The following is a 16,429-nucleotide window of genomic DNA, read 5'->3' on the forward strand; positions in this document are numbered from 1 at the left end:
AGAAAAGAATACCAAAAACTGTCAATATGTCATTTATTAGTGTAATGATCATTCACTTAATATCTTTGGGTATGGGACTGCTGACCAGACTAAACAAGTACTTTGAAGAATTGAAGACTTCTGATGGTCATTTTTAAGTATTTATAGACCAAACAATTCATCATTTAATCGAGAAAATAATTTTAATAATCGTTAATTGCAGCCTTACTGTATTTGGTTAATTAGTATATTCTGTAATCTTAAGGAAAAATGTCCATTTGATGATCACAGACTAGTTATACTGTCACCTTTATAACCATCACATAGAATTACGAGGCAACACAAAGTGATTATAAAAAGCTGAAACTATTTTTTAGCTGAAAGGAATTTATTCAGTCAATCTTTTAAAGCATTTTTCAGGTAAAAGACCACCGATTGGAATCTGTTTCATCTGTTCATTCACTAAATTATTTGGTTTTCTGGCTTTAAATCATATCGTGTAAATAATCTAAAGACATCACTCAGAGTTCTGGGAGTTAACATTAAGCAGTATGCAAATTACTACCCTTTGACTTTTATTCATTTCTAATAAAAATGTTATTCCCAGCCCTAAATGAAACTCTTTGTGACGTACGTAAGAATTCTTTACCTCGAAGACACAATGATGATGACACATTAATGACACAGCAGTTTGCATCTCAGCTCATGATTCAACACTATAACTATGTAACATGCCAAACCTCATCAATCATATATTCCCCTAAGTAGTTTAAATCAATGGCACTGACCAGGACGTCGACGCGCTCCTCTTCACCTTGTTCAGTGACGTGTCGCAGACCGGCCGAGGTGTAGTCTCCTCCTAAAAATGCTGTCACCTTCCTGTGCGATGGTCTGAAAAGGCTCGCAGCGGCAGACGCCGTCGGACTGAGCTGGTGACGCCTCTTTCTCTGCCATTGTCGTCATCTCCTTTAACTAGGCAGCTCTTCGTATTTTGTCTGTCCGCTGGGTTGTTTCATTATTCCTCTGGCGAGAGATAACGCCCCCCCCATCCCTCTACCTCCCACAAATCCCCAACACCCTCTGTTTTTGGTCCTGCCTTCGTCATTTGCATGAAAGGGTGCAAAGAGACTGCAGAGCTTTGTTTTTGTCCCAAAACATCCACTGTGTATAACTCTCCCACGTCTGAATTTTGTATATCTGAGATGTTTTTCCTCGAGTTTATATGTAATTTTCTGAGTTTTATTTATCCCTCCTGTAGGTGTTGTTATAATACTGAGCCTACAGGCGATCCATTTTGTTGTCCGGATCAATGTTTGGTTGCCGAAGCTTCATGAGAGTTGCATTATTCGGTTTCTGAATATCTGCCCCCTTCTGAAGGCTGAAATGCGTACTCTTACAACATCTCTCATCAGCCTCTAAGCTGAAAGCTTTTACACGGAAACCCTGCAGCGTTTGCTTCCATTTAAAAAGAAGAAGAAAAAAAGATGACAACACAGAAACCGAGAGGAGCGAGAGTTTAAAAAAGCCCCGGCCACGCAGTTGGCTGATAAAAGCTGATAAAGGGGAGTTAATCCTCGCTCTGTGACGGGGCCACGGCATCAGGCGGGGCCCTAATGCAATCCGCTGGCTTTGGCTTACAGTGTGCTGCATTACACAGCTTCACCTGGGCCCCTTTGTGTTCAACCACAATGAAACGGCATCAGATTGGGTTGATCTGGTTCACCTCCCCCCTAGTTGGAAAATGCTTACCGCTTGTGTTTTTCTTTTGTTTTGTTTTGGCCCCCTCTCTCTCCCAGCTCTCAGGCTTTCAGCTGAAGAAACAGTGAAATGCTTTTTGGAGAAATTTAACAGTAATCCGACGATAGACTGGCTTCTTTGCATAATATTTCTATGCTGCATTGCTGGTCTTAAAGGAGTTGTTTTTATTGACTTATTGATCATGCACAGCTGTAGCGTTTTGTACTTTAATGGGTTGTCTTATCAGGACTTTAAATGCTCTTTGACCAGCCTCAAGGCAGTCCTCCAAGCCCCAACCTCTGCATCATGTCGAATTTAAGAGACACGCATCGGAACAAGGATTGTCAAGTTTGTTTTGAGAGGCTTTTCAGAGGCGTATTTGCAGGCTTTAGGACCCAGCACCTCAGTCTGGGCCTAAACCACCCTCCCTCCTGCAGAAGCCAGTGCAGACACTAGCGCAGCGCAGCGCTGCCGCTCAGCTGATGCACTCACGGCAGACCGAGCCTTGATGTTTTTCTACCTCCTCCTTCGCTCTGCTGTTTTCCTGGTCCATTCATCGGGAGGAGGGTGGATCGTCCCCTCAGAAACTTTCTGACGGAGCCTAAAAGCTCCCGCCGGTTTTTCCCTCTGGCAGCGGCCGAGAGGAGGGACGGGGGAGTTTGGAGAGCTCGGACTGTGCTGTGTGGATCAGGAGAGGGATGGTGTGATTCTGTAAGGAGAGGAAGAGAGACGCTTCACAGCATCACCGGAACCCCCCCACCCCTCTCCTAGACCCCCTTCTGTCTGGCCCCCGACGCTCTCCCCAATAACACTCCTTCAGTCGAGACAGGCGACCGGCAAACATGTCCCAGACTAGGAGGAGCACGTACACCAGGGTGAGTGCGTGCAAAGGTGTTCATACATCCCACTGAGGTGAATGAATGGGCTGGTTGTGGTGCGTTAAGTTGGTACATAATCGGTGCGCCATCGCTTCTGTTACGTCTGTTCAATTTGTTTCACTCTGTCATCAGTTCCACGTTGCTCTCCCCACTCTGAATAGAAGGATTTCCGAATCCATTTCAGCGCTGCATTCCTCTGTCTGAATTGTCGCCTCTTTGTTCGGCTCGGATGCCCCTCCGGGTTTCAAACGTCTGCTGTGATGTTAGGATCCAGAGCTCTGGGAAGACTCGACTCTGTAAAGTGGGTAGATGATGTATGTGACGGGCTGCTAATAGGAACAGTAAAGGCTTCTTTTTTTTAAATCATTGGACGCTTGACACACAATCCATGAGCTTCCAGAGGGCTTCCTGTTTGTCACCCGTCTCTGAGTCTGATTTCCTGTCACTGGGAGGGATGACATCAGTGGTCATACCTTTCAGCCCTCACAGAAAACTCCTTCCTTATCAACAATATTACTTTGTCATTTACTCTGCATAAAAGAGTAAAAACTATATGCATGACAGCATTTCCGTAGCTTACTTTTTTGTTCGAGAAAACAAAGCAATGCCGTCCAATATCAACACGAGTGTTTTTTTCTTCTTTTAGCATTGTAGTCGGTGTGAGCTCGCTTGTTTTAAAGAGTAAAGTGGCTCTAAATAATTCAGCACGCCCTCCTCGGGTCGTCTCTCCAGCACGTGGCAACCAGGTCGGAGCAGCGACTGAACAACACTTCATTACAGGCTGCGAGCTGGAGCAGAGCCCGTTTTATGACTTATCGAAAGCATTATTTATAAATCTCAATAGATGTTTGCGTCTCCCTGAAGCACCCAAAGATTCCTGCCTCTGTACACCAGAAGCGATTCGATGTATTCAAACAGACGTCAAAGACCCCAAAGACTTGACTATGAGGTATAAAAGGCTTGACTCAAGGACACATTCACTGCAGTTAAAATGTCTCTTTCCACATTGGTCATGAATTATAAGGTAGGTTAATTCGCCTTTAAGCCATGGGAACTCATGGGAACTGCTGCATGGTGGAGTATCTTAACGGCGATGTTCATAAAAGAACGTCTTCCTTTAAATTATGTCTGGTTTGATATGTAAGAGAGTGGAGAAGAATGGCTACCAGATAATATTTCATGCGGTTGCCAACAAACCGATATCGTAGCTGTGAGTTATGCCTGAGCACAAAATCAATTAGTTTCCTCTCATATAAGATAAGAATCCTTCATCGGTCCCACATGAGGGCAAAACAAAAATAAGTGAAAAATTGTGTTGTGCGTGACAATACTCTTCTTTATGTCCATGTCTGTAGATTAATTTGGCTGCGTTTGAGAAATGTAAATAGTTCAAAACGCGCCGTAAGAAGTGACGCCGTCTTTGAGCTTATGTTTAAGGAGCACTGAAACAAAACGCTCTTTATACGAATGCATTCCAACCTTTGCTTAGCTTGGATTTAAAGCCTGTGCATTATGGATGGTTGACTGTTAACTGGCCTATGGATTTTTACCTTTCTCCTTTCTAATTTATTTGTCTTCTTATCGCCTTGGTATTGCTCTCCGAAGCCAAATATGTGATCCCTCACCGGCTTCCCCCCCAACAGTTTCAACACTGACCAAGCAGGAAGTACAAACGCCAAGTGGTTGAAACGTTCAACCTTTAACCCATTAACTTTGACTGATATTAGCTTATTGCAAACAGGTGTATATGGCAAAATCCAGAGAGGTAGAGAGAGATAGATTTATATTTTTGCATTAATGATATGAACATACAAAGTTGCTGATAGCTAATGTTATTGTCAGATAAATGTAGGTCAGTAAACAGCACAATACTGGCTTCAGTATAAAGTAGTAGAACTACAACGGTAGTACAAGTAAAGTACAAGCACTCCAAAAGAGACAAAAACAGGTGTAATCAAAATGCTTGTTTTTATTATTAAAAACATTTTGTAATTTAAATGATTCCATAAAAATAATAATAATAATAAAAGATATTGGCCAATAGGTTAAACTATCAATATTGGTATCCGACCCAAAAAATATGAAATATATGTTTTTGTTTGATATTAGTTCAGTGTTTTTAGTTAAGCAATCAAGACTCGTTAAAAGCAGGAAAGAGTGGGAGGTAAAAATGCTTGATGATCATGCTAAGTGATCACAGAAAGTGATGAAAACAGATTATACTATTCAATATTTAGTTTGTTAAGCTGCAGGACATGTTTATGTTTACCGCTCACGGAGAGCACGTTCCTCCTCACAGAGTAATAACATCTGCTCCTCTGTTCTGCTGAGTCACCATCACTTCTAGGACATCACACCGTAAATTGGGTTACGCAGGATTATTTCTTCTCAGATGCATTGCAGGCCGCATCGAAACGTTTTTACTCTGCGCTTTGCTCTTCACGCGTCTGGACCGCTTTGTGAATTCTCAGGTGATCGCTGGCGGTGCTGTCCGTAAGCATAAACAATCCTTATGATAAACATTTCTGGCATCCATCCATGAAAATAGTTAAACTGACCCTTAAAGAGCTCATAACTCAAGTCAGACGTCTTCTCATTGTTTGGAAATGTTAACAACTGATGGGGAGTATGAAGCACAGCGTATGTGACGCCTATAAAAGCACTTATAAGTTATAATCTGATTGCCCCGCACTGTTTCTGGAGGCAGTCGGTGGTGCATTTGGCCACATTATCTAATAAATGCTCCAGAGTTTCTCTATATATAAGTTTCGTAAATGGAAATGGACCAGGCAGAGGGCCAGGACGTCCGCACTTTAAATCCCTAGTATTCATCAGTCTTCAAAAGCACTATCACCCACCGGTACCCACAATGCAACTTGATGGTCTATTCGTCCTCTTTCTGTCTGGGAAACACCCACGTCTCTCAAACTTGAGCAACAGAAGACCTCATACAGCTGTATGATGTCATTGTAAATAGTGTTGATGTGAACTAACTCTGTGTGTGTGTGTGTGTGTGTGTTCCCTCCGTCCCACCCAGACCACCAGCAGCGGCAGCAGCAGGATGAGCTCGGACGGGGGTGGGCGGCCCGTCAAGGTGGGCTCCCTGGTGGAGGTGATTGGGAAGGGGCAGCGCGGCACGGTGGCCTACATCGGCAACACGCTGTTCGCCTCTGGGAAATGGGTGGGAGTCATCCTGGACGAGGCCAAGGGCAAGAACGACGGCACGGTGCAGGGCAAACGCTACTTCACCTGCGAGGAGAACCGTGGGATATTTGTGAGGCAATCGCAGGTAAGGATGATGTCACTGTCTCCCCCCTGTACACCCCCTCCCCCATCTATTGTTTAGTTCCTGTTTGAGATTCTGTCTTTATTTGTATTTGGTGCAGTGGGTTTGTGTGGGGGTTGATGTTTTTCCTCTGATGTCTGCATGATGCTAGTACTTTTCCACGGCTTCAAGGTTGCATGTTTGGTTCCTTTCTGATGAGAAACTGCTTCTCTAAATGGCCCCGAGTATTACATTAACACTGGTGATCTACGGTGGCCTGGAGGGGAGATTCAAATGCACCATCAAGGGAAAGAATGCAAAATAGGTGAAATTCACATTCTCAAGGTAAAATCACACCAATAGAGCACAGACCGTCTTTGTACGCTGCATTGTTTACGTCCAGCAGTCTTCTTCCTCACTGTCTTTGCTCTTTGTACAGTGCAGCATCTCTTGTGGCATTATCACCTGTCAATCAATGTTATAATGTGAAATGATTGGCAGTAATGCAATAACATATGCACGTGTGTCCTCGTGAGCGTGCACGAGGCAAACATGGGTGAAAATAAATGCTCTATTGCCCTTCTAGGTGTCAGAATCTAGCCTCAAGCAAGAACATCTCACACTCTTATCCTAAATCTCATACTTTTTCTATGTCTATTAGATTTGATTACATTATCGACACCCCAAAATCTCTGCTCTACTCCATTTGTGGGGAAGTTTCATTCACCAAAAACGTCAAATGAAATCAGCAGATGAACCCGTGTCAGCGGTGGTCTGTGTCTGTAAATGCTGTGTCATCGCAGCACTGTGACCAAAAATAAAAGCAGGTCAAGTTTAAATGCAAAAGGCGTCTTTCTAAAGCAAAGCGGCTGAAATGGAGTTTAAGGAGGTGTGACATTCAGGAAGTAGGACAAGAAAAAAAAAAAAGCAGCCGTCGGAGCCTGAGAATATTCCCCAGCAACTAACTAATAGATTGTGGAAATACTCGTGCCAAAAAATATGGATAAATCATACCATTAATTTTGATTCATGCATTATTCATAATTACGCTGTGAGGAAAAGGCAGACTACCTCTACGCGGCCGGGGCTCCTAGTTTCAAGAGAAAACTTGACAGATTGTGTGAAATCACTTGACTCTCAAGAATGAATCTGTTTACTCAAGTGATTCTTGGATGAACAGAAAGTCGACATTACCTGCTGTGACCCAGCTGTTCAGACACACACACACACACACACACACACACACACATACACACACAGACACAGGTCCAGTATTGATCAGGCGTTGTGTTACCGATCCTCTTCATTATGTCTTGGCTTAAGAGACTGTCCGACCCCCGCCTGTCTCTGCGCTGCACTTGGAGATGGAAAAGTTCTGACTCGCTTGCTGTTATTTGAATGAACGTCGATAAACCGAGCCCATTTGGTGTTTTATTTCGTGGCTCCCCTTTGACATTCGTCGCTTGCTCTCTCGCCAGCTCTGAGAGTTGCCAGTAAAAATATTGTTTGTCTTCGTCAGATCCAGCTGGTCGACGACGGGGCCGACACGACGTCTCCAGAGACGCCTGAGCCCGGCACCGGCAAGGTTCCCAAACGAGGTGAGGACACACACACACACACACACACACACACACACACACACACACACACACACACACACACACACACACACACACATCCAGATGGTTACGGTTTTGTGCTTGGTCATCATTCATCAGCAGTTTACAGCATCCTTTAGGTCTTTTTGACACTAAAGTAGCACTTCCTGTTCGTTGCTGAATTATTATTATAATATTATGTATTTTAATTATTAATAATTTTGTTGCCTCTGAGCTGCAAATGAAGGACGTCTCAGAGGCGTAACGAGGCAAGAAGCCGGAACAGAAGGTGACATTTAGATGAAGTGTTATGTGCACGACCCGCCACCAGGGGGATTTAAAAATCTCAGGAGAAGGAAGTTTCGCTTGCACTTGAAGGGTTGTCTAAAGCCCAAGTTATGCTTCCGCGTCGACACAACGCAAGGGGGCTTGCGGACCCCTTACGTCCTTGCGGACCCCCCTTACGTCCAACGCAAGGGCCTGACGTGCACCTCCCAAAAATCCTAGACACGCGTCGAGGCGACGCAACGCCAACGCCAACGCAACACCAACGCAGCGGCATTGGCTGTGATTGGTCCGCTAATTACATCCGCTGGAGACTGCTATCCGGTTTCCACTCATAAACACCGCCATTTAAACTTTTAATAGGCTACTTTTATTGTTTGCACCTTGTTTTATTGTTTGCACCTTCTTTTATTGTCGCTTTTGCACAAAGAAATAAAACACCAAGTTCTGAAAAATAGTGGATGTTTAAAGCCGGAAAGTAAACAAATAGGCTATAACGAGGCTAATGACGATATACGTCAAGAGTCTCGGTCGGTCGGTCAGTCTTTACAAAAAACATAGCGCCCTCTACCGGTGTGGCATTGAATTGCATTTCGACACGTAAACCCAACGCAGAACCATCACGGTCTCCAAGAAACTGCGTGGCCGTTGCGTGATCACTACGCGGAAGCATAACCGAGCCTAAGGTTCTTTGTGCAAAAGCGACAAGGTGCAAACAATAAAACAAGGTGCAAACAATAAAACAAGGTGCAAACAATAAAACAAGGTGAAAACAATAAAAGTAGCCTATTAAAAGTTTAAATGGCGGTGTTTATGAGTGGAAACCGGAAAAGCGGTCTCCAGCGGATGTAGTTAGCGGACCAATCACAAATAATGCCGCTGCGTTGGTGTGACGCGTGTCTAGGATTTTTGGGAGGTGCACGTCAGGCCCTTTGCGTTGGACGTAAGGGGGGTCCGCAAGGACGTAAGGGGTCCGCAAGCCTCGACGCGGAAGCATAACTTGGGCTTTAACCGAGCCTTGAATGTGCACGACGACCAAGAAACTCTCGGTTCGCCTGCCGTTGTTGTTTAGGTGTGCTCGGGAAATCTTTTTTCCGATGCTTTTTTGATACGTTGCACTAGCGCCGACGCCGTTTTATTACATGTCATGAACTCTCTGGTTCCAAAAAAGCCAGGATTATGGAAGTGTAAAAAGTCTACGAAGCAGCTCCAGGAAGAGAGAAGCTCATCTTCAGAAGTATTGTGCGTGAACTCTTCTCCATTGAAATAACGTTTTGGGATTCTTAATTTCGGATGTTAAAAAATATGCTCAAACTGAAATGGAAGTTCATGCAGGTAAAACAAATCAGCCTTTTTTTACATGCATGAAAACACATTTTTTTCTATGTGATAGGACTCATCGCCCCATCAGCCATTTCTGCATTTATATATCGATGTATACGTGCCCTTAAGCAAGGCACCCCACCCGCTCACCCACTGTAACTCACTGTGGTTTAGAGTTTCCTCTGAAATATAAATGTGCCTCGGTAAATATCTCATTACAGGATCTGGTTTCATGTTGAATGTGAAGTAGCGTGAGTCAGCAACTCCGCACAAGGTTGTGGGTTTGAATCCTTGCTGGTCCAGTAAAGCTCTCGAGGCTGAAGCGTCTGTCAGCTGATGTTGGGATGCAACGACGAGTCACCTAACGTCTTCTTTTAACCCACATCAGAGTAAACGGGAGACTGGTGTCTTTATTTTTAGATGAAGAGATGGGAGACAAAGTGATGGTAGAAATCAAGCAGAATATTTAAGCTATTTTTGGGTGCAGTTGCCAGAAAATAACAACATAATTCACTTTCAGCGACAGCAGCAGGAGAGAATGACGGTAATCACGAGACATTAATTTAACACCAGTTAACAAACAATATCAACCATTAACATCTTTTTCTGGAACATTTTGATCATATTATCATCATCAGCTTCTGAGTAATAATAGTATTTATAATAAATGTATTAATGTATATAGCATATTTCAAAGTTACAAAGGAAAAACTAAGTAAATAAATACAAATCCCGAAGATATTAAATAAATACATCAAACTCTATAAGTTAAGAAAAAGTCATTAGATAAAAATGAGTTTTAAAAGTAGAGTTGCTGATTTGATTAATACAGTTTGTATGAATTACATTATATGTTTTAAACACTTGACATCTTTACGTAGAATATAAAAATCCCTATTTTCTAACATTGAAACATAATTTGCCTGTTCTTTTCCTCACATCTGGTCCCCGACATGTTTATCCTCCAGAGGACCGAGCTGCACTCTGTTGCCATGGTCACTGCTGCATCATGAAATAGGGGCTGTTGGCAGTGATGGGTGCATCATTCAGTTTGGTAACATCCACTTCCGTCCCTCTATTTTCAGAAACAGGCAAAAATGAGACCCAGAACTTCATTCAGATGTTATTATGAGGCGCTGCGAAGGCTCCCCTGCACCACAGTTCAGATAGAAGGATGATCGTCAAAAATACAAATAGATTTAAATGTTTACACTTACAGTAATGGAGTTGGTGCTTGTGTCCAGAGCAGCTAGTAAGCTAAAGCCCTGGTGTAACGTTCTTCCTTCCTCTCTTAATTAATGTGATGGCTTTTTGTCATTCAGACGTAGGTGACTTTTATGTAACGACTCCTCACGGCTTCATGCAGACATGACAGGACATTAAAACGTTGCCATAGCGAGGATGAAGACTTTTCTCAAAGGCTGCATCACCGTTGCTTTTTCTAATTTTGCTCGTCTTGAGTTTTAATTGATGACCTGTTTCTCACTCTAATCCAGTGCTGGTCTGATTGTTAAGTAACCTCTTTTGATCCTGTGAGGAAAAATATAGTTTTTTTTCTCCAGACTGATCTGATGTGAGAAGGATCTCCTCAGTAACTTAAAATAATCTTTCTCACAGTTTGTCATAGTTTATTAAAGTTTATTCAGTTTTTGTTGTATGTAAGACATTAAATCCTTGCAGAGATACATTTTCTCTGCGTGTTTAACCGCGTGCTTTCTGCAGTTTTTACATCTTTGATCTGGACTTGCACTGTTGTATGTCATTCCCATTACACTTCCATCAGGGAAATCACAGAGAACAACTCCTAGGGACCTTTATATCCTAACTGGGCATGGGACTATATGAAAAGTTCACGATATTATCCTGCTACTCATAAAAATGTGCATAAAACATCTCTAAAACATTCTGGAATCACTTTACATTTAGTGAATAAACGTTATTCTGCCATGATTTACTATAATTTCTCTACTATGCTGATTTATTTTCTGCTCATGCAGTTCTCCCACAGCTGTACAGGATTACAGTATCAGTGTCGACTACGCGGTAAAAAGACAATAAATCATGTTGACTTTAAGCTGCTTGTACCAGGATCTTTGTGGGACTTTATACCTCGTAAAAAGATGATTAACACTGATGATTATGTGGAAGCACGTCTCTCAATTTCTTTGTTTCGTTTTATCTCCTCAGAGATCCTGGAGACGCCCAAGTCCACTAAACTGGTGAGTCATATAAACGCTGTGACACAAAGCACGTACCTGGACTTTTAAACACACTCACCAAGACACACTTTATCTAAAGTATACCCTGTGTGTTGCACTTGACTGTCAGAGGTATACAAAGTATAAATACCACACCCGCTCTGCTTTTTTAATCAAATAAATTCTTCCTTTTTTACAAGTTGTTGTGAGAAGATGCTTGGTAGCTCTTCATAGACATTTATAGTTGGTCATTTTTGTGATTTAAGTGTATAGTTTGTTATAATTCATTCAAACACAGAGTTACTGATAATCTAATCTAAAAAGTGCATTAAATGTTCATTTCTTTAATTATATTATTATATTCCAGTAGAAACCCAAAATACAAGTATGAACCTGGAAATGAGCATAATATGTCTCCTGATTCTTGAAGGATCTCCTCTCATAATTGAAATGTAGATTTCAAACACATATTTATGAAATAATTCATTTTTTATATCATCTCAAATAATCCCTGAATTTGTAAATTTAGCAAATTAGACAAACTGTGCTAAACCAAGTTAGAGTTGACTGTTTTCATATCTGACCAGCAGAGGGCGTCGTTTGATTATAAATACAGTGAATATACTTAATAAGCATAAATAGATTGTTTATTAAGTGAAACAATAGAATAAGTTTAACCTTAACCTAACTAATAATAACAATAATAATATAATAATAAAGTACAAATACACCTTCACAATATTCTCTCTCCACCACATTTGTTATTGTGTTTTTTCTAAATTAGTATTTTATTGGAGGAAAACCAAAGTGTGCATTAAAGGCATAAGAATGTTACTTTAATAATCATTTTAATATGATATTTTTTGACATGCAGTCTGTGTGAAAAAGAACAGAATGAAGAAATGTGCGTGAAAGTTGACATGAAGGTGTGAAAAATGTCCTCTGTGTATCTGATTGAAGTCTTTGATGGACCAACGATGAGCACTTCAGTCCCCATCACCTCCAGCATGCCTCTGACAAACTCTTGACCTTTAACCTCCACCCCCCCCTCACTTCCTTCCCCCCGTTTTCCTTCGACCACGCAGCGAGGAGTGAAGCCCAAAAAGGTGGTGCATGTTTCTCTAACCTCGGTACAGTTGTAATGTTATGGTGATGACTGTTGTAACCGTGGCAACCGTGGCTCCCGAGCTGCCTCGCTGCTGCATGACAACCGCGGGCCTCGCCTCCCATTTTATCCCCATGATCGCTCTCAGCTTCGCCACATTGCCGAACATCCGTGTGTGTGCGTGAGTGTGAAAGAAGCGAGAGGTGAGCGCCTGTGTCCACTTCCTGTCACCTGATCCCAGTCACCTGACCCGCGTCACCTCATCGTGCTCTCTGCTCTGCTCTGTTTGATTCAGCTCTGCGGTCTGTTCCTCTGCATGCTGACGTCGTCATGGTAGCCGCTTTTCCTGCGTCACATTTTTTTTACATTTTTATCGAATAATTAATTAATGAAAACAAACAAAATCAACAGATTCATTCATATTTAAGATAATTTGTTATCTGCAGAGCTCCCATCATATCCGTCCTGCTCTCTGCTGTCGGTACGGCTGCAGCATTTTGTATGAAAAATGAAAACCCTAATAATTTAATGTGGTTGTTTTACCTGCAATCATATATTTAATAAAAGATGTTATTGTATAAAAATGACACAGTTTAAAACTTCCTACTCTTTAAAATACAGTTTGGTAAAAAGATTAGTTTTAATGATGAAATTGATCCTCACTATCAAATAATGCCATAAATAAGTAGGTAAGAGATCTGAACATGGTTTTGTGTGATTACAGCTAAAATTCTCGTTCAGCTTATTAATTTAGAAGAACAGAAGATTATTTTTTTGACAGACTTTGGGTCCAGAAGGGCATCAAGTACAGCTGTGATATCTTCATACATTGAAGGTGACACCATAAGAATATAATGACAAAATCTAGAAATATTTAGACTTTTTATGTGGATTCATGCCGGCGGTCCAGAGCTCTTTAACGATTCCCCTCCGCTGAGTCGTACATGCCGGCGTTCCTCCTGATAAATGTCAGACGGCGACGCAGGTGAACTCGGCCGCCTGCAGAGAGCAGACCTGCTGCAGATTATGGATTTCCTGTCAGCTCGGTTCTACTTCATCATCTCCCGTTCGACGGGTTGACTTTCAACCCCAGGAGCTCAGTTTATTCTCAACCAGGAGACGTTAATGTTCCTGACGAATGTGGGCATCGTTAAATGTCACAAAAGACTAATAGATGAATCACCCCAGTTATGCAGAGAGTATTAAGGCAAATATATTCAATATTTAAATGGGATAGTTCACCCCAAAGCTGAAGGTTACAGGAGCACAAACACATCAATGAATTATTAACAACCAAGGACAAGTTGTCATTCTATGGAATAAATAAATGGATATGGATAATATAATTTAATAAGTTCAACTCATTATCATTCTTACTTTTATCGTAATAAGAGTTTTATTGGGATACATTTTTATGTCATTTTAGAGACATTTTTGTAATTTCATATTTATTTATTTACAAGAACACAAACTGTGTCTCTTTTTAATTTAACATCTATATTTTACTTAATTAATGCATGTAATGTATGGCAGGTCAGTGTTTATAAATGTGCTTTATAAATACATTTTACTTACTTTACTTACTTACAATCAGCAAAACAGAACACGACGACACGCGATAAACGTGAGTTAAAAACAATCACACAGCAAAGTTGTCGCCAATTAAACATTTTCTTTTTTACGTGCTGACGAAATAAGATATTGTGAGATGGACAAAGTGATATAACTTCATAATAACGTTTGTGCTTTTACTGCTGTCGTACTGGATGAACGTCTTCATCTTGACACCAAAGTGTCTGCGTTTCCTCGAGTTTGTGAAATAACGACGCTGCGTTCACGCTTCCCGGCACTAAGAGTGACCTCGCTACACCGCCATCCCATCATCCTCTCTGTCTGTCTCCCTCCATCCCATCATCCTCTCTGTCTGTCTCCCTCCATCCCTTCAGCGAGTGCTTCTGCTTGAGAAAGATGTTTAATATTTAATCTGGACAGATTTCCCAACGCTGCTCTGTAATGGATACACGTAAACACGTTTCCTTTCCGGTTCAGCGGCCTGAACTTTCTCTCTCATAACAATCTTCTCTTTTCTCGCCCGCGACGTGGAAGTAATTTCAGCTTTAAAAAGCCTGCAGCTAATCAGAGCATGCCCGTTTAATTAATCCTCTTACTTCCCTTTGTCGTCCTGCTGAGCGCTCGGTGCAGAGGAGGAGATTTGTTATGAAAGTTACCCAAATAGCTCTCGGAATGAACTGACCTGTTTAATCACTTTTCACACTAATAAAAACTCCCTTTTACCTCCAAAGCTCAAGAACTACCGCTTTGTTTGAGTCTTAATCACGTCGAAGAAATATGACTGTTAGGAATGGAAGAAGTACTCAAAAGTCCTACGTTCTAAACAACACTTAAAGTGCCCAAAGTAATAATACTCACTATGCATTTCAGATTCAGAAGTATATATATATATCATTACTTTAATGTTGCAGCTGGTGACGGTGGAGCTGAATGGACCTACGTTATAAACCGCTGCGTAGCTTAACCTGAAATTATACATCATCATTTAATTTATTTAAGTTTATAAGTTAATGGAGTAAAAAGTAAAATATCAACTTCTCAAATGTATAGAATATATGCAATACTTTGTTATGAGGTAATATCACATACAATTACATATTGTGACTGAACCCCTAATGAGTACTAATGAATACTAAAGAGAATATAGGAGTTAAAATGTTAATATAAATAAACGTGGCCAAGTGTCTATTTTGCAACACTTTCCCTCCGTTTTTATCTTATTAAGGCCACGTTCAAATACTACAAAAAGACTACAGATAAATATATAATATCCATTATAGATGTATTAATGAGATTATCCTGAAACATTAAAATTGCTCATTGCACATTTGCTCCAGCAGGAAGGTGCAACGTATCTGTAAACAACTTTTTAGTATGTATGACGGATCAGGTGTCCTCATTGTTTCTGTCCGCCTCATTTAAATGAGCCCATGAGAGCGTTGCTAGGCGACAGGAGAGGCTTGCATCAGTGTGTTGCTGCTCATTTTCCTCTCTCACCTCCGTTCGCAGACCACGCCCTTTGTCTGTCTCACATCCTCTCCTCTTGTCTGTCCCCCAGTCACGTGCCGTCTCACCCCTCCCTTCCTCCCTGTCTGTGGTAACGAGTGGGATGAGGAGGGAGGGAGGGAGGGAGGGAGGGAGGGAGGCTGCACAGTGATGTAATGCGGGAGCAGGGCATTGGCTGGGCAAAAAAAAAAATCACAATAAGCAGAGTGAGAAAGAGGAGGGGGGGTGCGAGGAAGGAGGCGTCTCCTGTGAGCGGTAGCCGGTCGGAGGCTCTCGGCAGAAAGATGTCCGAGTCCTGAACGGAGCAGAGAGGACAGGGAGGCTCCGGCAAACGGATTATGAGCGGAGCTGAGAAGGAGGACATAAAGGAGGACGATAGCAGGAGGACGGGAGGGGGAGTCTGGGAAGAAAATCGCTGCAGCCATTTGCACCACTGCAGCTTCCCGTCCTGAGTGGCTGCCTGTCTGTCTGTTTGGCATCAGCTGTCTGTCTGTCTGCCTGTCTCTCCTAGCCTCTGTGGATCGAGCATCTTTACCTGTTTTATCACCTTCCTTCCTGTCTGTGTGTGTGTGTGTTGGTATATTGGTGACTGTGTGTGTGTGTGTCTTCTTCTCTTGCAAATATGATGAGACAGACTCCTGCACCCCGGAAGGTACAGAACTCCATATGATCATCCTTATGTGTTGGGATGTTGTTGTTGTTGTCGTCACCTTCCATTCGCTGGCAGAGCGGCCGTAAAGGTCACGCTCGGAACTTTCAGTTCCTCATTTCCTTTTTTTCGGTGGGAATGAGATTTCTTTTCCAGTTTGGAAGGAGAGGTGTACCCGCAGCTCGGTTTGTGCTCCGGTTATTTTCCCCTCAGTGGAGAATTATTTCATGCCTTTACATGTGTGTGCAGAAGCTTTTTTGTTTGTTGGCAAGCTTTTTCTCTTTCATTTGGCTTCATCATGCAGGAAGCCTTCCACTGCGTTTTTTTTAACGTC

At 42.1% G+C, this 16,429-nt stretch overlaps 1 protein-coding gene across 5 annotated transcripts in view; it reads left to right on the plus strand.

The window, feature by feature from the left end:
- The window catches only part of dctn1b (dynactin 1b), a 41,367-nt gene that overhangs the window by 1,279 nt on the left and 23,659 nt on the right, over nt 1-16,429 (plus strand). For 2 of the 5 annotated variants that reach the window (XM_084012756.1, XM_084012757.1), the window contains exons 1-5: nt 2,434-2,591; nt 5,632-5,883; nt 7,379-7,457; nt 11,253-11,284; nt 12,349-12,369. In XM_084012756.1, coding sequence (XP_083868882.1) covers nt 2,559-2,591; nt 5,632-5,883; nt 7,379-7,457; nt 11,253-11,284; nt 12,349-12,369 — 417 coding nt within the window. In that variant the 5' untranslated portion in view covers nt 2,434-2,558. Of the gene's footprint in view, nt 1-2,433; nt 2,592-5,631; nt 5,884-7,378; nt 7,458-11,252; nt 11,285-12,348; nt 12,370-15,698; nt 16,099-16,429 lie in introns of those variants that run through there. The other 3 variants (XM_084012759.1, XM_084012758.1, XM_084012760.1) reach the window with 3 other exon arrangements.

Source organism: Eutrigla gurnardus (genome assembly GCF_963514095.1).
Source record: "Eutrigla gurnardus genome assembly, chromosome: 7".
Taxonomy (NCBI): domain Eukaryota; kingdom Metazoa; phylum Chordata; class Actinopteri; order Perciformes; family Triglidae; genus Eutrigla; species Eutrigla gurnardus.